Genomic DNA, 22,523 nt, shown 5'->3' with positions numbered 1-22,523 from the left:
TGAGAGTGTGCGTGTGTGAGATATGGCACCAAAAAAGCCTCATCTCAAAGTACCATGTGACCCAGGACTAGTTAAGATCTGCACAATTCTTAAAAACATCTTTTAAGGTGCAATCCTATTCATGTTTAGACAGAAAAAGTCCCACAACTATCTTTTTTCTGTCTAAACATGCATAGGATTGCACCTTTAGAAGCTTTTGCAATGCTCTCTTGAGGTGTGATTAGAGTGCAGGATGTATATAACAAATTGATGAAAAACTTTGTATTTTGTTTGGAGTTATTCTCATATGTGTTTACGTACAAAAATTTCTCACTGGGCATTTAACATGAACATTGGAACTCATAAAAATGGACTCAGGGTGGTTCTAGATGAGGCTTTTATTGTGCAATCACACTGCCTCAAACAGAGAATTTTACAAGGACTCTGTCTTCCACTCGTAACCCTTCTGTGTTTGCCCATCGCTTCTTCCATCTGTTTCTTCCAATCTATTAAAGAGGCAAAGACGAAACTGCTGCACAGTGCCATCTGAGTGGGAGTGCTATCAGTACTAATGTCCTACCTGGCCTTTCTAATTAAGCTGCTTCAGGCTGTAGGAATTAGTACAAATTTCTCGGCATTTTAAGGCAATGCTGATGCAGTTCTGACTTGAGAAACGAGCCGTGGGTCCAGCCCTGTAGCCAGGGTAGGGCAAATAGTTGCACCGAGCTGTGCTTCCCACACCCCTAGGATTTTTTTTGGAGAATTGTCTTTTTAATTTGTGACATGACTGACAACGGCAGCCTACATTTGCAGAATGACAGCTTGTTTAAAGAACAGGAGCAATTTAAGAATAACATCCTCTGAAAAATTCAGTGAATAAGGCAGGGCGACTGCACAACAAAAGCCTCCTCTGGAAGAGCCCCCGACGTCTGCTCACTTAAGACTTTCCCTGACAGAGGGTGGATTTTTCACAATCACAATTACCCTAAAATTCCTTAAGTGAGCTTGAAAAAAACAGTCTATATAGTAGCATAAGGCCCGAAGAGTTAAATATTAGGACTTCACATTATGGGCTAGAGTTAGACTCCACCCCTTGAACTTTCTTTTCCTCTCCTTTTGAGTTTCGGTTCTGTTCTCTACGCAGCCAGCAATAAAGAAGCATGTTTATTTCCCTGCAGTAAGAAGAATTGTTTATTCTGCAGTTATTATGGAGTAGAGCAGAACTTGGTGCTTTTAGCTAAAGGGCGAAATAAAGAGATAGCTTAGGGAGCAATCCTATGGCCGCTAGTCAGTGGCTAGATTGCCATAGGATATGTGGTTTTTCGGGAACCAACCTCGAAGCCCGCACTCCGAGGCCAGTTCTTGGAGAACTGATCTTCCCCTACTTCCGCGCTGCCTTGTAGGCAGCACAGAATGGCCTCACGCTCTGAAGAGGAGCACAGAGCGGGCAAAATGGGGCATTCCGGGGCAGGAAAGGTGGAAATGCCGGTCGACACATCCTATGTGTCGTCCAGCAGCCTCCTCCCTGGCTCCACCTTCCTGTGGCTAGACAGACAAAATCGGCTGTCTAGCTGCAAACGCAGGGTAAGCTGAAGCGCAGAGGGAATGATCCACATAGGATTGCTCCCTTAAAGTGATCTGAAAAAATGTCTACCCTAAATTACCCTTCAGTCTTTTAAAATGTTCACTTTATTTATTTATTTATTAATTATTAAATTTATTAATCGCCCATCTGGCCGGCCACCCACTCACAATCATAGTGGATATTTTTTTCTTCTTTTTCTTGAATACTTGATGGCAAAGGATGAAAATAGGAATAGAAACACTGCTGTGCACAGTATGGTTAGCAGGCAGGAAGTCCACCGAGGCTGTAACTGAGGCCTAATTTCTGATTTTCCCAATGTGTGCAGCTCAGATGACATAAGGCTTCTTCAGGTCTTTTTCTCTGAAAAGGTGTATTGTGAACCTACCATTCAGAAAGCTTTCTTGCATGTTTCTCAAACATTTTTATAAGTTTACAAAAGGAAGTCTCATGATGCAGTAAATATTTTACAAAGTTAAGAACTCAATCTCACTGACTTCAACAAGAAAGTTATGCATATTGTCAGGGCTGGCCTAAGACATTTTGCTGCCTGAGGCAAAGGACAAGATGGTGCCCTTCCCGTTCCATGTGCAAAAACCAACTGGATGAGAAGTTATATCATTCTTTGACACTGTTCAAGAGCAGCATCTTCCACCACACCGGAGGGCAGAAGGCTAGCTTAGAAGGTGCAGGGCAGACTGTGTGGCTCAGAGCTCTTTCCTTCGAGACCTTGCTGCTCCCTATTATCTGCTGCCTGAGGTGAGTGCTTCACTCTGCTTAATGGTAGGGCCGGTCCTGCATATTGTTCTCAGCACCAGTCTTCGTAAATGCTTGACTGGGGTTGCATTGTAATGTGCTCTTACTCTGTTTCTAAACCTGATTTTTAAAATATATATGTTGGTGTTGTTGTGATACAAGATTAAAACTGAAGTTTTGAGAAAACAAGCTCTACAATAGTTTTTAACTAATTAGTTATAGCAAAAACTATTTTGTTTGTTTTACACCTTTTGGTATCCCATTGTTCACTGTATCCTTATCAGCTTTTGATACCATGGACCACGGTAACCTCTTGGATCGACTCCGTGGGATCGGCATTGGAGGCACCACGTGACAGTGGTTCCAATCTCAGCTGTGGGGTCAATTTCAGAGAATAACATTGGGTGATCATTTCTTGGCTCCTTGGCAACTGAGTTGTGGGGTTCCACAGGGTACCACCCTGTCCGCAATATTATTTAACATCTGCATGAAGCCACTGGGAGCAGTCATTGGGGGTCTTGGAGCCAAGTGCCATCAGTATGCTGATGACACACAGCTCTATGTCCCTGTGACATCTGAATCAGGTGAGGCTGTGCAAGTCCTGGATTAGTGCCTAGATACAGTAATGGGCTGGATGAGGGTCAATAAACTGAAAGTGAATCCTGGCAAGATGGAAGCCCTGTGGGTGAGTGGTTCCTGATTCCAGGAGATAGGCTCATTGCCTGTTCTGGATGAGGTTGCACTCCCTCTGAAAAATCAGGTCTGTAGTCTGGGGGTACTCCTACTGTTGCTGGAGGCCCAAGTGGCCATGGCAGCTCGGAGTGCCTTTTACCAGCTTTGGCTGGTTTGCCAACTACAGCCTCTCCTGGACAGGGATAGCTTGGCCACAATAGTCCAGGCGCTAGTAACCTCAAGACTAGATTACTGTAATGTGCTCTATGTGGGGCTGCCCTTAAGGCTGCTCCAGAAACTGGAGTTAGTGCAGAACGCAGCAGCTAGGCTGTTATTGGGAGCTGCCCCTTCTATTGCTGAGGGAACTGCACTGGCTGGTTATTTGCTACTGGGCCAGGTTTAAGGTTTTGGTACTAATGTACGAAACCCTAAACAACTTGGGGTCAGGATACCTGAGAGAGTGCCTTCTCCCTTATCAACTTACCCCATCACTGAGGTCATCAGGGGGCATGCTCCTGATTCCACATGGACCTATGGCCTGACTGGAGTCTACCCGGAGAAGAGCCTTCAGTTGGCGGCTCCCATCCTATGGAACTCCATCAGCAGGCATTAATACTGAATTGTTTTCAGCACCTCCTGAAAATAACTCTTTTCCAGGAAGCCTTCCTTGCTTAACTAGACTCAGTTTTATTGGCACTCTGCTTTTTAAAGAATAATCTTAATATCATGTTTCTTCGTTTTATCTGTTCATTTTATCTCTTGTTGTTCACCACTACGGAATCAATTTAGATGTGGATCAGTATACAAATGTTGTAAATAAATACATCCTTAATATTCTTTTTTCTTACAAAACAAAGAAGTATGCCGGTTATTTAATTCTTGGGGGTTGGACTCGATGGTCTTATAGGCCCCTTCCAACCCTACTATTCTGTGATTCTGATTCTTGGTGTTCATACTACATTTTCTGTTAACTTGACCTTTACATAGCCCATTATGTAAGTGAACACACACTCTGCATGGAGGAGGAGTAAGGGAAAAGGTCCCTGCCTTTCCCTTTCCTGGCCCTCACATCCTCTCCACCAGTGGGTGGGTGGGTGGGGGGAGGAATTGGCTGGCATTATGCATTAAAATGAGCATTAGTGCTGTTAAGGACAGTGTGTGTTCGTACCACTAGGCTTCAAGTCACCGACAGGATGAAAATCCTAGAAAGATGTATTTCTCAACAAGGAGGGAATTGCTCCTGCCTGCTGCCTTGTGGAGGCTGTTGACCCAGGCTTGTAAATTGTACTTGTAAGGTAATTTCCCTCCTTTAGATTTTTTTAAAAATGGCGCCAATGTATGTCAACAAGATTTCCTACTGTGCTGATTTTTCCTTTCAGTGATACATTTTAAAAAGCTAAGAATGATATTTTCTAATGGAAACTATTGAAATGTCACAGATGACATAAGAAAACTGAAAACTTCATTAAGAGCACAATCCTATGCATGTTTAGACAGAAGAAAAAGCTAGCTGGGAAATGCTGAGAGTTGCGGGGTTTTTTTTTCTCCTGTCTAAACTTGTATAGGATTTCCTCCTAAAACAGCTATTTATTTTCTTGGTTTTTTTTTTTTTACACATCACAAAACAGCAATGACATTATTATGCTAGGAGTCATTTACATCTCGGGCGGTATGGTCCTCCGTGCACATCCAGGCATATTTCTTCAGCAAAATAGGTACGTGGAGATGGAAAACTAAAATTAATTGAAAGATGGCAAATTGATGAAGGCAGCAGCTCCCAGTGGCATCATAACAACTGACTACACCGGTTGGATCCCCCCCCCACCCGCTGAGCGAAACCTTTATCCAGACCAGTCATACGGTCCCATAATCGCTAGCAAGCCTTGCAGCTCTCCAGAGCGCTTCGTCAGGCTAGACAGTGCGCTACACACGGCCGCTGACATCAACGAGCCTTGCTCAGAACGCAACAGCCTAGTCCTGCGCCGCTGCAGCGTGAACGGCGGCGAGGCGCTCCGAGAGAGGAAGACGGCGCTTTCCCGCCCCTCCCCGCCGTCTAAGGCCCCACACAGCACTTGCCCCCCACCTGGTGCCCTTCAGTAGCATTGGACAACAGCTCCCAGAAGGCCCCACAGAGCGTGATCTGAGCCAATGAGCGAGAGGAATAGGGGAGGCGTCAGCGAGACCCAAGCCGCTGAGAGAACGAAGCGGGTGTGGCGTCAGCAAGTTCTGAGCCAATGAGCAGCGGCTTGGAGCGGAAGCCGGCGGCGAGCAGATGCCGCTCCTTCCTGCTGCTGTGGCAACTGCCCAATGGCTGCGGCTGCGGCGTTCATCCGGTAGCTGTAGTGGCGATGGGGAGCTTGCTGCAGTTTATGAAGCTGGTGGGCCAGCTGAAGGTGAGCGGAGAACGTCCCCCAAGCTGCCTGCACGGCACGGATCCCTGGGGAGGAGCGCCCTAGCTTCCGAGCGCTGCTTAAGGCAGCGGTCCTGTGCACGATTACCTTGGAGTAGCTATATCAATATATTAATTATACTTATATTAATATATTAGTAATATCTATTAGTATTATATATTAATTCAGCGGGACATCTGATAGGACACGCGAAGGCTCGGGTTGTAAGGCTGCAGTCCCAAACGCGTGTTAGAGGGGGTCGCTTCCGCTCAGTTCAGACGTGCTTGGGATGGCAGTTGTGCGGGTAGAAAGGCTCTCCCTTCCTTTGTGCCTGCTCGCCGCCCTAGACAGCTGGAACTCTTCGGGGTCCTGTCCCGGATGTTCTTTAGGAACCAGACGTGGTGGCGCAGAGAAGAAAGGATCTACTGCAGCATCTCCCAGCCTGGTGCCCTCCAGAAGTGCTGGGCTACAGTTTCACTACCACAAGATGTAGTGATGGCTACCGCTTTGGATGGCTTTAAAAGGGGGTTAGACAAATTCATGGGGGAGAAGGCTATCAATGGCTACTAGGCTTGATGGCAATACGCGATCATACTGCAGTATCAGAGGCAGTATGCCTATATACACCAGTCGCTGGGGAACATGGGAGGGAGGGTACTGTGGCGCTCATGTCCTGCTTGTGGGTTTCCCGCAGGCAGCTGGCTGGCCACTGTGTGAACAGAATGCGGGACTAGATGGACCCTTGGTCTGATCCAGCAGGGCTGTTCCTATGTTCCCATTGTACTGGCTGGGGGAGTTGTAGTCAAAGACATTTGGGAGCCACCAGGTTGGGGGAAGGGTGATCTGTTGCAAAGAAAGTGGGATGATGGCAGAAAGGGTACGTTGCTGGAAAAGTGGTAGAATGATCAGAGCGACAATTTAAAAGTAATAGAAAAGTAGGGAGAAATAGGAAGAGAGGGCGAATGATGGTACATGTATATATTTGTGAACTGCCTGATGGGATGCCCCAGTTGCCTTGGGGAATTTAAATAGACTGCAGTTGGCTCAGCTTCACAGTAGGCCTGTTAAGGCAGGCAGGATTTCTTGAGGTTCAGAGGCTTGAATGCAATATCCTCATCTCCTCCCACCTAGAGAAATGGAAAACAACAAAAGATTTGGTTTCTGTGGCCAAAAGAGGCAGCATAGGTGCTCATATGAACGTTGTATTGTGCACTGGGATTAATCCTTCTTTTTGTGTTTGTTTGAGCAGTACCTTAAATGAGTAACTATATATTTAAACAACTATAAGAGAGGCAGATAAACTTTCTACAGTGGAGTGGTTGTACAAATGTAGATACTTGCAAGCTTGTTTGTTTTTTAAATATTACTCAAATTGTTTTTGACTAGAGAGTACCACGGACAGGCTGGGTATATAGAAAGGTACCCAATCCAGAGAGTGTCTCGGATCATATGTACAGGATGGCAGTCATGGCTATGGTAACCGAAGATAAAACGCTTAATAAAGACAGGTAAGTATAGTGAGAACAGTAGTCATCATTTAATTGATTTGGTGAGTGCACATTGTGGCTTCAGTTGTACTGGAGTTTTATTTCTGATGGAGTTGAGTTATTTGCGACTGTCTTGTTTTATAGTTTTCAGTGGGCTTATGCACGACTAATTTAGCCAGGCTTATTTATCTTGCAACACTGAACCATGAATATTGTTTACTTCCAAACCCTGCAATGAATAGAAAAATAGAACTGTTTTTTAATCAGTTTAACAGCCAAGCTGCTTGATTGCACCAACTCCTGGAACTGTTACTTAGGTGGGTCAAAAGGACTTGACAACTTTTGATAACCTTGGCTGAATGTGTGCATTTCTTTTAAAAGGGGGATGTATGGGGGCATGTTCTAGAAAAGGTAAGTGTAGCCCTTTAGCAGAGCAATATCCAGATCCATTTTACTTTCCTCAAAGATGAGTACTTCTGATATGCAAATACTTTATTCTGTTGTTTGCTCTTATAGAAACTTGAGAAAGAATTGATAGTTATTCCTATTTTACATGTTGGGAACTAAGTTTGAGAGTGACTTGCTCAAGATAGAGCAGACATGTAACTTGGATCTAAACTCAAGGGTGTATTTTTCCAACCCTTTCAATGTATGCTTCTTGATGGAATGCAATAATAATCCACATTAGCCATTCTGAGTGTAGAATTAGAGAGCAGAACTTCTTCTGGGTAAATTAAAATGTAATGCAGTGCTGTCTAATTTTGATGTAGCATCAAAACATTACATCCAGTATTTAGGTTTTAAAATGGAATAGATTTAAAAGTTAAATCTTGCATAGCTGCTGTTTTGTCAGGCTTAGTAGTGAAACTATCACGTATGAATACTTCATAATTAATATATTTTTATTAGGACCTACTAAAGCATTAGAAAGTAGTGAGCACATGTTTGATTACAAGAAGTCTTATCCAGGCTAAATGTTTAGTTTTAAAAAGTCGAAAGGGAAGGATAGAAAAAAAATGTTTCAGAGCCTGATGGAAAAATCTGGGATTTTTCAGTCGTGCCCTAAAACAACCCTTCTTCTGCTTCCCTTTCTTTTTAATTTAACCTCTAGCCTGAATAAGAGTTCTGGGGAATTTGAAAGCTTTCTCAGTACATTGTAATGTTTTAATAGGTGTGTGCTTCTAATACAAGGTATTATACTACTGTTGCTTTTGGATTGTTAATGAATCCGCACAGTGACCTGCCATTTTCGTAATAATATTGTGGTTAACCTGGTCTTAATGTTTTCATTTTTCTTGCTTTAGTGTTGGTTTGAAAAATGTAGAACAAATAAGCTTGTTATCTGGGGGAGATCTTTGCTTCACATAGCTATTTAGAGAAAGAAATATCATTTAGGGCACAATCCTGTGCATGTTTAGACAGAAAAAAGCCCTATAACTCTGAGCATTCCCCATGCTGGCTGGGGAATGCTGGGAGTTATAGGACTTTTTTTCTGTCTAAACATGCATGGGATTGCACCTTTAGTTATTTAAAACAGTTTTACCCTGCTCTTCAACTGAAAAGACTCCCAGGGTGGCTACATATAATCAAGAAAAAGAAGGCACCCCTTGCTTACAGACTTGCAGTCTAAAAGACATTACATGACACAAAAGGAAAAAGGGATGGGGAGGGAAGAGGAAAAAAGCAAACTCACATACAAATTCTTAAAGTTAAGTAGTACTTATAATGACTGGCTTGAAATGGTACAGAGAGAGGAGGAGCCAGATGAAACTGGCCTTTCAGCGGGGCTGGTGGAATGGCTCTGTTTTTCATTTCCATCTGCTGTAGCTTGAAGGAATGGCCTCTGCCTGGTGACCTAACATAACAGTAACTGGTAAGAGAGTTACAAAATCACTTCAATAGATGAAGAGATCATTATGCTGTAAGAGTCTGTACCTGTCTATTAATAAACTTGGTGTAGTCATAAGACAGACAATCCCATCTTTTAAGCACTTTCTCCTTTCCAGATGCATACGACTAGCTCTAGTTCATGATATGGCTGAATGCATAGTTGGTGACATTGCTCCTGCCGACAATGTTTCCAAAGAGGAGAAACACAGGCGAGAAGAGGTCAGTATGGTGGCACATATAGTGTGATGGTCTATAAAGTCTGCCAGATCCACAGAGTGCCTTGCCATAATTGCTTTGCGAATGGTGATTGATCAGGCTGATAATTGGGCTGCTCCCTTTTGGGAGGGGAACCAGGCCTGGAGCTCATGATGGGCATTTCTGTGAGATCACCATTATCTGAGCTTGTACATTTTAAAGCTTTGATAAATAAGTAAATAAAATGTTTTCTGTCAGCCCCGGTTGAGACAGATTTGGTTGTGTGGAGTGACTTTATTAATTTGAATTAAGATTATTCAGAGTGATACTTCATAAGAAAATACAAACATGATTATTTATCCAGTGTGGCTTAGTGGAGGACAATACCCATGTGAACTGGAGCTGGCAGTTTATGGAGCAGCAACAGAGTTGCCCTGGTATTTCTTTGAGGGTACAGGGCCATGGAGGAGACATATCTCAAGTGGTGGGAGTGGGCTGGTAGCTCCAGCATTAGACCTCCCACAGGGTGAGGCACCCTATGTCCTGGCACTAGGTAGAATCAAATTCTTCATATGTGGCCACTAGAGAGCGCAGTCCTCTATTTTGCAATCAGAGCCTTGTTGAAGGAGAAGTCACATGGATCTATGGCATTCTGTGAAGCAGCCTTTACCAACGTAGTGCCCTCCAGATATGTTGGACTACAACTCCCATTATCCCCTGCACTCCTGTGCCATGCTCCTGGTGTACTGCATGAGTGTTTTGGATTTGTAAGAACATAAAAAGAGCCGTGCTGGATCACTTCAAAGGTCCGTCTAGTCTAGCATTCTGTTTACACACTCTGCATGGGCAACCCAGAACATGAGTGCAACAGCACCCTCCCACCCATGTTCCCCAGCAACTGGTGTACATAGGCATGCTGCCTCTGATACTGGAGGTCACATATAGCCATCAAGCCTAGTAGCCATTGATAGCCTTGTTCTCTGTGAATTTGTCAAAGCCCCCTTTAAAGCCATCCAAATTGGTGGCCGTCACTACATCTTGTGGAAGTGAATTCCATAGTTTAACTATGCACTTATTCCCAAGTTATTGCTCTAAAACCTATGTTTTTGTTTGCTTTGCTGTGTGAAGCTCATGGTTGCCTACCAGTTTATATAGCTTTATGCTGTTTTTCAGTGAGTAATTAAGTTGCTGGGGGATAACCTGTTATGGAGAGAGTTTTGTGCTTGTTAACAATCTTGTTCTGCTAGCCAAGGTCATCTGGTGAGTCCTTGCAGGTTCTAAATACTAAGGGACTGGAGGGGAGCTTGTCTTTGCCAAAAGCAGTGAATAAAATGCAGGATTCTCTTTTCTTTTTTTTCCGTTTAGGAAGCTATGAAACATTTGACCCAGTTGCTGTCAGAGGATCTGAAAAAAGAAATTTATGAATTGTGGGAAGTAAGGTTTAAACATCTGAAATTATTTAAATATTAATGCATTTGTTCTAAATATATGAATCTCTATTGAATATCACTTATACACATATGTAATTATAGAAATATATAATGGCTGGTGCTCATGATGGTGGATTTGGGAAAGAAATGCTCCTAGTGTAAGGCAGGACACCAGGCTAAATACAGCCAGGTATGGGGGCCACCAGGGACTCACCAAGTGTCCTCTCTGCCTGTAGTTATACAATCCAGGGGGATTATTATGCAAGGTTAAGCTATGGCATGTGGCTGGTGAGCTGCATTGGACTTGATGGGTCACAGTTGCTGGCTTTTTGTTTGGCCCATATCTAGTCCTATTGAAGTGGTCTCTGTCATAGGATTTTGCTTAACAGGTCCATAAAAACAGTAGCATTGTTATGCTTACATCTGAAAACAAGGATTTGTTTATTTATTTATTTCATTTCTATACCACCCAATAGCTGAAGCTCTTGGCTTGAATTTTGCATAACTACTTTTGTAAAAAAGCCTGAATGAAAATCTATTGTTCTGTGAAATCATATGTGAAATTTGGGGGTCGGGGGTGGGTGGGTGGGTGGGGAGCCAACATTGTGTGAGTGGCAAGTCTGCTCGCACAATGGGACTTCTCCCTTGCAGCCCCCTGCCCAATCCAAAATCTACTCCCGAGGGGCCCCCCAGATTTGAGGGGCCTGCAGGGGCAGGAGGAATGCCCTCTTTTCCACTGACAGAAGCAGTTCTGTCAGCAAAATAACTGTACTGAATTTCACTTTCAATCCATGGGGGAAAAGAACGCATTTCTGGAAAACAATGAATTGTTTTTATGATTTATTTATGTATTTATTTATTTACTTACTAATAATACTTGCATACTGCTTCATATAATAAAATATTTAACCCAAAAATCACATTTACAGTGCACAATTAAAAACAATTTCAACTACAACAAGAATTAAAGCAATAAATAATGTTTTGCTTAACAGGTTTTTATGGACAGAGCAGCATATGATTAATTACAAGCCAGAGAAAGCCTGGGTGAACAAGTGTGTTTTCAGGAGGCATTTAAAACATACCACATTTTCTGCCTCCCGAACTGCATGGGGAAGTGTGTTCCAGAGGGTGGGTGCCACCACCGAGACGGCCCGTGTTTGAGATATTTCATGGTGATGTTCGGTTGGTCACAGAATGACCAACAAGGCCTCCTCTGAAGATCTTTAAAGTTGGCTGGGTACATGTTTTTGCAGTACTTAAAACAACTGCCCAAACTGGTTTCATTGAGAGATTTTACACTTGCAAGGCTGTACATTGTTAAACTGTGTAACTCATAAATGTTTCTTTAAGTGTGTTTTTTTAAAGAAGCACTGATTATATTATTACGTTTGTGTGGAATTTCCCCAAATGACGTGTAAACGCTTCTTATAGACTTTGTGGCAGGAAGAAAGCTGTGCAGTCCCCAACTCTGTTAGCTTGAGGCAACATTCACCACAAACACACTTCCCTGTGGGATTATGGATTTCTAGTTTAACCTGTTAACGTCTTTCTCCTTTAATCTTCATTAGAAATGCACTTCAGTATGCACATTTGGTTACTTGTGGCTTGTTTGTGCCTAGAGAATAATTGAGCAGCAAGTTAAGGCTGCTCTTCATATCCCGTTTCTCAAATTGTGGGGTTCATTTCGAGCTTGAAGAAAAGCCATAATCCATCTGCAGATAAGAAGCAACACTGAACTGTATTGAAATGTTGTGGAGTATTTCAAATGAAGATGTTACCATGCAATTTAGTAGCATTCTCTTCTGTATGCAGAGGAATGTTCCCTGGGGCTACTTAAGAACTGTGTGTCCTGAGGGAAGGCAGAAGAGGAGAAGGCCAGGCTGGGGAGCTCATGCCCTCAGTTCCGGAAGAGCCCTTCAGTTGGCCTGAGAGAGAACTATATTCTGTTGTTGTTTGGTTTTTTGGTGACATTTGTTTGTTTCTGTATTTAAAAATTGTAAACAGCCTTGGGTGCCTTGGCAGAAAGGTGGTATAGAAGTGTATTTGATGATGATTATGATGATGTCCAAGCAAGGTGGAGAATCCCCCAGTGCTGCTTTGAGATCCTTTTCACTGTTTGTGGATTGAACCTGGAATTTTCTCCATGTGCTTTTCCCTTGAACTAAGGCCCCTAAGTAGCAGTATAAGTTTTTAATGTAGTGTCCTGTACACGCATAACTTGGGATGGTGCCCTAGAAATAAAACTTCAAGTTAAACATTTTTATTTGAATTACAGTTCAAACAACCCAAACGAGTAGTTTTTTTTTTAAATTGCTGTCACACTAAAGATTTTATCTGTGATAGTTTTAAGTGTGATGGTTTCCCCACAAGGATTCCTGGGAATTGTAGTTTTGTAGAATATGTAACATATTCTATTAACAGGTCTTCTCAATGAATTACATTTTCCCTACTTGTTTTCATTAACTGGTACACACAGGAGTGGGTGCTCTCTGGCAGCATAGTGGGTCCTCTTAGTTTGAAAGTATTTTCAAAATACTTTTCTAACCAGTGGGAAACTACAGGAAAGGTGCTATGGAGTCTACACTGAAATTTTGAAAGAGTAATCTAAATAGGCTTCCCATAGCACCTTCATACGTGACAAGATGACTGGCTTGGTTGCTGTTTTCGTGAGTTTGGGTGAAATTGCTTCCTGTGGTGATTGCATAGGGCCAGTGCACAATCATTGGCTTGAAATACATGTGGTGGAGTAGAAGGCTGAAACTTGAACCACTTTCTGTCCACATTATGTAGTACATAAAAGCAGCTCCGCATGTATGCACCAGTGCACACAACTGCACAGTTTCTGTGATCCTTAACCTCTCAATGAAAGTGGGCTAAGAAATTAAATACTTTTCCACCTTGCATGTCTCATTTAGGAATATGAACACCAGTCTAGCGCAGAAGCAAGATTTGTGAAAGAGCTAGACCAATGTGAGATGATACTTCAAGCCTTAGAGTATGAAGAGTTAGAGAAAAAACCTGGGAAACTTCAAGACTTCTATGACTCAACTGCAGGTAAGAGCCCTTTTTGTTCCAAGCACTTAAGTGTGTAGCTTGGTATTACTTATGCGGCCTGGGACCTGCAATAAAGTGTTTCAATGTAGAGTGCTCCTGCTTGGTATGCCTGCTAGCCAGACAGCCAGGTCTTCTTTCACAATATTCCGTTCCAACCCTGCCTGTCCTGTTTTCCCCTGCCCCCCAAGCAGACACTCAGCATTCTGCGGCCACTGAAAATGCTCAGATGTCATTGAGCTGTTTGGGGGATTTTTTTTCCACTTCTGCAAACCTGGGCTTCTCCTGAACATGCTAATTCCTCCATCTTGTTTCTCAGCAGCCGTGTTTTGCCTACATAGCTCAGTATCTTAAGCCAATCTATTAGAATACATGATAGTGATATCATTTATAATGGTAGGGAGGTTCTAAAAAGAGAATCATGCCAAAGAAAAACAAATGAAGCCTGTAGTCTTGGAGGCCTTTTCACTCAACAAAGGCTGCTTCCATTTGTCATTTATTTTGGGGATCAGCGTGGTGCATGGAGGCCATACATGCCAGGGTTTTGGCCAGTGTTGGCCCCGTGTGTCAAGCATGGGGTGTGCCCATTGTTTAGCTGCTTTCCACTGAAACTATTGGGGTGTCTTTAGCCAAAAAGGAACATGTCTTTTCTAGGGGTACTTTCAGTCCTGCAATATAGAACTGAACTGGAAGTGCAAATGGCTGAGATGCTGCAACTACCCTAAATTTATTGTGTGATTAATCCTGCAAGCTTGGTGGGATCTTAACATTAAGCACATGGAAATGTGCTTGTGGAATTGGAGTTCTGGAAACTGAAGGAGTTAGAAAATGTGTCTTCCATCCAGTGTTAGCATGAAGTGGGTTGTCAGAAGAGAGAACAGCAGTCTTAAACCCAATGGGTCTCTTTCCAATGTTATCAGTTTCGCTACCCGCAAGGTAACAGTTAAGTACTCCTGGCAGATACCTGTACAATCTTTACTTCTTGGCTTCCAAGGAAAAAGAATCTACATATTTAGTGGCTTGCTTGTTTGCTAAACAGCTTGTCAGTTGGATCTTTAATTTAACTCTGCCTTGTAAGTACATTTACAATTTACTAGAACACTGAAGAGTTACTAACAAACCTACCAACTCTTTTCCAAATTTACTGAGGCACTCTTTCTCCCCACAGCTGGTCAGGCATGTGATTATTTACAAGTGTTACCTAAATTGGCCTTCATGTAACTTTAAGACCATTGTGTCTGTCTACCAGCAGTAGATGTGGTGAATGACTTACTTCCCTCTACTTTCTGAAGTCCTCCCAAACCTGTCTGCATGTTTTCTTTCAATCTTCCTTTGTGTAGTCTAAGCACACTTAGTTCCTTTAAGCCTTTCCTTAGAAGATTTGCCTTCTGCTAACATGACTCTTGATTGACAATATAATCAAGTGTCCAAGTACTTGGACATACAGAGCGCACAGTATATTTCAAATTTGGTTGTATTATCTCATCCTTTGGGGGATAGTTCACACTATCAAATTCCTCCATGTGATTGCATTTACATGTGGAGAGCAATTTTTATGAACTAGGCTGTGTACACACAGCCAGCAGCCATTTCTATGATAACGGTATGTTTTCTGCTGTTTTCCTTAAGTTGGATGCATACCATGTACACCAGGAGGAATTTGACCATGTGGAAAGTATTGTGGTTCTGTGCATATAATTGTTATCCAGCGCCAGAATTGAAAGTTCTGATATGTTTTTGATTAAGTAGTTCGATTCATTTTGAGGCAAAAGGCAGGCTAGAAATAGAAACACGAAGAGCTGCTTTCGATGAAGCTTCTGTACTTTTTCCCCTTTGAACTGCACTCCCCCCACCTTGTATTACTAACTGCTTTTGATACTTTTCTGAGTTTAAAAAGCACATGGCCAAAGCCCCTTTGGCCAAGCAGAACTAATTACACTGTTCATCCTAGCCCACATCACTAATACTTCCAGAAATGTATGGTACATATGAAGCTGCCTTATACTGAGTAAGACCATTGGTCCATCTAGCCGAATATTGTCAACACTGACTGGCAGTGGCTCTCCAGGGTTTCAGGCAGGATTCTTTTCCTTGCGCTACCTGGAGAAGCCAGGGATCGAACCTGGGACCTTCTGCATGCAAAGCATGTGCTCTGTCACACTGAGCTATGGCCCCTGGTTATGGTCTATGCAACATTTTTCTCCCCACAAGCTTCATGAACTGGTGGTCCCAAAAGCTGTATATCAGTAGCCATGTACTCCTAAAAGGCAGTTAAGTTATGTCCACTCTACTAACATGTGAGGACTTATTAGAACTTCATGCACTCACCTGACCATTACAGAATGCTCCACTGAAGTGTGTAGAATGGGCTGCGAGGATTAAGGAAATGACAGGGTTTGTGTATCAGGAATTTCTATTTTTTCCACACTTTATTATAGTTTTAACAAGGAACATGAAAAAACACGCAACTAGCATAGATGAGATGGTCAATACAGAATGTAAGACAGCAAGAACAAGGACTTCTTGTAGAGAAAACTGCTTATCAAAATCACTGCCGTATTCTTGCTTATAGCAGAATGAGAAAGCATGTTAACTAACTACCATCTCTTGATCTACAGGAAAATTTAGTCACCCAGAAATAGTCCAGCTTGTGTCTTCCATAAATACAGAAAGAAATACAAAAATAGCTGCAGCAAACAATGATCCTCCATCTTGAATCACCTCTGAAATGTTTAGCTGTATCTAAAATAAATTATTTTATGATCCCTGTATTTGTGTGTTTTGCTGTGACATGACATTCCTGAAGACAATTTACTAAATACATTATAGAAAATGGCAAAAAATAAGGCTATATGGGATAATAACCCTATATTTTAGTACCTTATCTCCATAGAGTTGGAGGTTATCAAGTATCTTGTTTTAAATATTGGCAGAAATCTAACATTTAAAGCTGTTGCTTTAAGAGCATGTCTGTGTAATTTTATAGGAGGCAACTGGACTTTCCGGAATATTCAGTAACATATTTGTAAATTGGGCACAGCAAGGTCTGGCTCATGCTCGGTGTGCATGCAAATGAGTACTGTGTGAGAGCACCTTGCATCTGGACCCTAAAATGCTGTGTGCAGTGCAGCCTTGCTGATCATCAGACATGAAAAGCTGAAAGATTAAATAAATCTTGGTGTGCCAGTTTTGCAGGTGGTCCCACTTCTTTATTGAAACATTTATTTCTGCAATACAAAATAAAAACAAACCTGTACTATCCATCCTCCCATAACCCCAACCCAGCAAATGTGGAGGAAAACAGCAAAAGCACGGTGGGAAAGCAAAATAAACTACACAAGATTCTATCCCTGTCCCCACAACCCAGTTTCTGGGTGAGAAATCAGGCTTCAATGCAGATCAAATACCACTTAATTTAATGGGAGACCAGACCTATTAGATCCTATTTGTTCTTTACCATATCCAGAAACTTCTCCATTCAGGTTTTGATGTGGTGGGGTCAGTGCCTTTCTGTGGAAGAGGCTTAGCTACCATGGCAGCTTGCAAGATCTACAGTTTTTTACATGGCATAACGTCCCAAAATTAGGTTAACAACTGAAAATGTTAGTTGCCTCAAGAACAAAGTTAATTAACTGCTCTACTTTTAAAAAAGTGTCTAAAGAAGCAATCCTATGGCCAGTACACACTGTCTAGAGAGCCATAGGATATGCTCTGTTCCGGGAACCAACCTCAGTCAGTGCGGAGAAGCCCTGTCCTCCGCGCTTGGAAGGCAAGTGCAGAGTGACTTAAAAGGGGCGAGGTGGGCGGGGCAGGGAGAGCGGAGCAGCACGTATGACACATCCTATGTGTCACACAGCAGCTTCCTCTCCTGGTTGCCCCCCCCCCCACCAATGGATAGCCAAAAACAGCTGTCTAGCAAAAAAAGAGCAAGGCGGGAGGGGTGCGGAGGGAACGATCCCCGGTGCCTCTCCTGCCTTGCTTTGGATAGGCGGTCTCCAAGGTCAGAGGCAGCTGCCTATCCAGTTAGGATTGCACCCTAAATTACTATTAATCTGGATAGCTGTCTTTTGTTGGGGCAACTCTTGTTTTATTTGATATACAATCCCACCCATCTTCAGTTAAGCAGCTGCATGGCCAAATCTATGGTTGGCTAATTCCCATTATTGTGGCAGCTAGTAAAAATGCCATCACAATCGTGGGAATTGCAGACAGTCATTGCAATGTATTTCTGACATTTAATATGTCCACAAACAACTACCTGATCAAGGAAGATGGGAAATGTTTGCATAGAGCAAAGCTTTAATGTGGAGCTGTTCCAGAAATAACTATTGTTTCCTTCCCATATCTCCCCTGTAATGTGTACTGAAGGCATCTGACATCAGTGTATTTAACCTACAGCCAGCAGACAATTTAGTGGGTTCAGAATTCAAGTATATCATGCATCATCTTTAAGTAAACATACCACAAGGTGGAGATGTGCATCAGTAGTAGCCACATGTTTCTTATGTGCTGTTCATAGAATCATAGAATAGTAGGGTTGGAAGGGGCCTACAAGGCCATCAAGTCCAACCCCCTGCTCAATGCAGGTATCCAAGTCAGAGCATCCCTGACAGATGGCTGTCCAGCCTCGTCTTGAATGCCTCTAGTGTGGGACAGCCCACCACCTCCCTAGGTAATTGGTTCCATTGTCGTATTGCTCTAACAGTCAGGAAGTTTTTCCTGATGTTCAGCTGGAATCTGGCTTCCTGTAACTTGAGCCCCTTATTCCGTGTCCTGCACTCCGGGATGATCAAGAAGAGATCCTGGCCTTCCTCTCTGTGACAACCTTTCAAGTACTTGGAGAGTGCTATCATCTCTCCCCTCAGTCTTCTCTTCTCAAGGCTAAACATGCCCAGTTCTTTCAGTCTCTCTTCATAGGGCTTTGTTTCCAGTCTTCTGATCATCTTTGTTGCCCTCCTCTGAACCCTCTCCAGTTTGTCTGCATCCTTCTTAAAGTGTGGTGCCCAGAACTGGACACAGTACTCCAGATGAGGCCTAACCAGTGCTGAGTAGAGGGGAACTAGTACTTCCCGGGATTTGGAAGCTATGCTTCTATGAATGCAGCCCAAAAGAGCATTGGCCTTTTTTGCAGCCACATCACATTGTTGGCTCATATTTAGCTTGTGATCGACAACAATTCCAAGATTGGAATTGTTGCTTGTAGTGTTGTTGAGCCACGTACCCCCCATCTTGTAACTGTGCATTTGGTTTCTTTTTCCTAGGTGCAGAACTTGGCATTTATCCCTATGAAATGTCATTCTGTTGTTTTCTGCCCACCGCTCCAGTCTATCCAGATCACTTTGAATTTTGTTTCTGTCTTCCAAAGTATTAGCTATCCCGCCCAATTTTATGTCATCTGCAAATTTGATCAGCATTCCCTGCACCTCCTCCTCCAAGTCATTAATACAAATGTTGAAGAACACTGGACCCAGGACTGAGCCCTGCGGTACCCCACTCGTTACCTCTCCCCAGTTTGAGAAGGTCCCATTGATAAGCACTCTTTGAGTCCGATTCTGTAGCCAACTGTAGATCCACCGGATCGTTGTTTCATCTGGCCAACTTTGAGCTAGTTTGCTCATCAGGATATCATGGGGCACTTTGTCGAAAGCTCTGCTGAAGTCGAGGTATATGATGTCTACAGCATTCCCACGGTCTACAAGGGAGGTTACTTGATCAAAAAATGAGATCAGATTTGTCTGGCAGGACTTGTTTTTGACAAATCCATGTTGGCTAAGAGTAATCACGGCATTGTTTTCAAGGTGCTTCCAGATGGATTGCTTTATCATCTGCTCCAGAATTTTCCCTGGGATTGATGTCAGACTGGTCTGTAGTTCCCAGGTTCCTCCTTCTTACCCTTTTTGAAGATAGGGACAACATTAGCCCTCCTCGAGTCATCTGGCACTTCCCCTGTCCTCCATGATTTCTCAAAGAGAATAGACAGCAGTTCTGAGACTTCTTCTGCCAGTTCCTTTATGACTCTAGGATGCAGTTCATCTGGCCTTGGAGATTTGAACTCGTTCAAAGTAATTAGGTGTTCCTTGACCATATGCCTATCGATCTCAAGCTGCAATCCTGCCCCTTTAGCCTGCACTTCGCCTTTGCCAGGAGGGTCATAGAACCTCTTTTGGGAGAAGACTGAGCCAAAGTAGGAATTGAGCACCTCTGCCTTTTCTTTGTCATCTGTTATCGTTTTGCCATCCTTATCCTTAGTTAGGGGCCTTAATTGTAAACCACTGTTCTTGGAACATTGTGACATGTAGGCTACAATGTTGTGAATATTTAAGTGTCTTTTTATGGGCTGGCTTAAAGTAAATGTAATGTTTAGTTGAATATTTTTAAAATAAAACCCTATATTACCTATTACTATAGAACAGGTAAGAGCTGCTTAACTTATTTTTGAATACTCCAGTTGTTATGTTTACCTTTTGATGGTGAAGACATAAAAGTTTACACAGTCCTTAAGTAGAGGAAAACCAAACAGTTTATTGGGAACAAGTTATTTTGTGATACCAAAAGCAGATTAAGAAGGAAACAATCAACCAAGTCTCGGTGAATCAAACAGGGGCTGTGGCAGTGGTTGGTAGACCGATGCCTAAGGACGTAACAGCGTCTCTAATAAATACAGTCTGACCTTTAAATAAAGTCAAAGATAGAAGGAAGTACATGTGTAGAAATGGGAAGAAGCAAGAACAACCTGGTCATCTATATTAAGAGAATATGTTTTGAAATTGGAGTATTTGAATATTATTTGAACTGCTTACTCAGAAATACAATAAACGTATATACACGTATGAACACATCTACAAAATTGGTGGAAGATTTGGTAGAGCCATTTTCAAAAGTGAGACACATGGCCTTGTCTTGTAGAAGCTCAATATGAAAAACCATTTGAGTGATACTGATCCTCTTCAACCATAAGCCTCTTCGACTAACTTGTTTTCTCCATAAAGGTGCATGACCTCATAAAATAGTGCTAGAGTAAACTGCATAGTATACAGAGACAGCTAGCAGCCATTTCTGCCATTGTAGCTGCAATTTTCCAGCTGGTTTAATCACAAGAATTGCTGCAGATGTCTCCGGGTACTGCCTGATTCACACTAACATTTTTCCATATGGTCATACACCTGCATACTCAGTCCTGTAGAGAAAATAAACAGGGCTTCATGTGTGGTTGGCCCTAAGCAGTGGGATGGAGAGAACCAGTTTCATCCCTGCAATCTAGCACTGGAGCTCCTCTTCTGTTTCTGAGAGTCGAGTGCCTACAGTGGAACTTTGAGCACTGGCATGAGCAGTAGAACTAAGAACTTCTTCAAAACTTCCTCCAGGATGGCTAGCACCTCCAACTTTTGTCTGAAAGGAATGAGCAGGGACAATCACTAACTTATATTCTGCCTAAATGCGTTAATTTTATCTTCTCACCCAAACAGATGCTTAGGATAATTGTAACTAAATGGGTTCTGTGACCTTAGTTGCTAAGATGGTTAATTCATGTCATCTTTTGTTTCACCAGTTTACAAGGTGGCTGATTGCAACTGTAGTGTTAAGTGTTTTAAGGGGAAAAAAGAGCAGTAATGAATGTTTAAAATGGTTCCTTTTGCAATACATGGTAGAAGTTAGTGCCAGACTGAGAATTATATATACCTATTGACTTCTACAGAGAGGTAAGCGGCAAGTTTAAAATTAAAATATGAATATAAAACAGCAGCAATTTGCCCAAGTTTAACTTTCTATTACAAACTCAATTCTATGTAAATTTATTCAACCCATAATCTATGTTGTTTTCCAGTGTAAGAAACTGTTTGACTTGAGATACATCTAAAACTAGATGCGGTGTTGGTTTTGAATCCAATTGCTTCTCCTCATCTAAGTTTGCACTTCTAAAAATTTTATAATGCAGGGAAAATAGGAAAGCTATCTGGCTAACACATTTAATAAAAAATACTAGGCTCCAGGTCCCTGAGTAAAATATAAAGTAGTATAGGAAATTGTGCTGCTTTACGCTATTTAAGACTGCAATCTTATACTCACTTACCTGAGAGTAAGCCTCCTTGAACACTAGGACTTACTTCTGAGTAAACATGTATAGCAGTGTGCTGTAGGATTTGATTCTGTTAAAGGATGAATGTATTCCAACAGTTTATCAGATGGTGTTGAAAAAGCAAGGGGATTTCAGAGCATGAAATCCAACCTGCCTTTGGCACAAGTGCCAGCAATGACTACGCTGGCAAACTTTAATAAGGGCAGTCCCTTAGGCTGTGTCTGCACCACAGTACCCCTTTGTCACATGTAATTACATTTAAGTTTGTCCCTTCCAATCTGAAGGCATTTCATACACATAGAATTTTCCTTCATCTCAGGATTTGGGGCTCATGGGACTTCAGCCTTTGCTTTAAAAAAAGATTAAAATAATTTTTATAAGATATCTCCAGTGAGTGGATGGACCTTTCTAGTAATCAGCATACTTTGGATTGTATGAGTACTAAACTGGAGCTCCTGTGTAAGTCCCTTAATTTTCCTTAATACTACTATTTGGTTTTAAATTGTTTTACAATGAATAAAATTCAGTCACAACTACTAAAGAACAGACATAGTACAAACATTGTCTGGGTAATTAGTGAAGGAACTATAGTGTACCTTAATTTTGATAGGTGAGAGAGGCCCAAGCATTTATTTTTATATGTATATCTGTCCAACTGTCAACAGCTGGACACATTGTGCCTGCCCTGTTCAAGTGAAGCCACGACCACTGCCGCTGGCACCCTTAAGCACAGCCCATGCCATGGTGTACCCCTACAGCCCTGAGGCAGTGGTCTGCCTACTCCATTCCCCTGAGGAGGGCTGCCCCACAGCAGGGGTGGGGGGCAGCCATATAACTCTGTCCCTTGAACTATCAGCTTCAAACTGTCAACTGCCAAGCTATGTGCTGGTTAGGGACATCTGTCACCTAGTGACTGAAGATGGTACTGCAGGCTTCAAATACACAGGCACATTTAATTAAAATTAATGCATTTTAACGACCAAATAACCCTGAAGTATACACACCTAAGCT

General features: G+C 42.4%; 2 protein-coding genes across 3 annotated transcripts in view; one reads left to right on the top strand and one right to left on the bottom strand.

Annotated features, from left to right (window-relative positions):
- The first annotated feature begins 5,273 nt into the window (after positions 1-5,273).
- Positions 5,274-20,265, top strand: HDDC2 (HD domain containing 2). 2 transcript variants are annotated; one of them, XM_084827455.1, is made up of 6 exons: positions 5,274-5,382; positions 6,766-6,887; positions 8,873-8,975; positions 10,317-10,385; positions 13,300-13,438; positions 18,697-20,265. In XM_084827455.1, exons 1-6 carry the CDS (start codon positions 5,338-5,340, stop codon positions 18,804-18,806), a joined length of 588 nt encoding a protein of 195 aa, XP_084683581.1. In that variant the 5' UTR covers positions 5,274-5,337; the 3' UTR covers positions 18,807-20,265. The 2 variants fall into 2 exon arrangements, with proteins under 2 accessions (XP_084683581.1, XP_084683582.1); XM_084827456.1 differs by lacking the exon at positions 18,697-20,265 and adding an exon at positions 16,054-16,206.
- Positions 19,935-22,523, bottom strand: part of TPD52L1 (TPD52 like 1) — a 50,798-nt gene continuing 48,209 nt past the window's right edge. The window contains exon 7 of the mRNA XM_084827457.1: positions 19,935-20,824. Within this exon, the coding sequence (XP_084683583.1) occupies positions 20,693-20,824 (132 nt within the window). The 3' untranslated portion in view covers positions 19,935-20,692. The remainder of the gene's footprint in view (positions 20,825-22,523) is intronic.

This window comes from Heloderma suspectum, chromosome 1 (assembly GCF_057233095.1).
Source record: "Heloderma suspectum isolate Gila_16-S chromosome 1, 16-S_ref, whole genome shotgun sequence".
In the NCBI taxonomy this organism is placed as follows: Eukaryota; Metazoa; Chordata; class Lepidosauria; order Squamata; family Helodermatidae; genus Heloderma; species Heloderma suspectum.
This window is presented reverse-complemented; position numbering and strand designations above follow the sequence as displayed.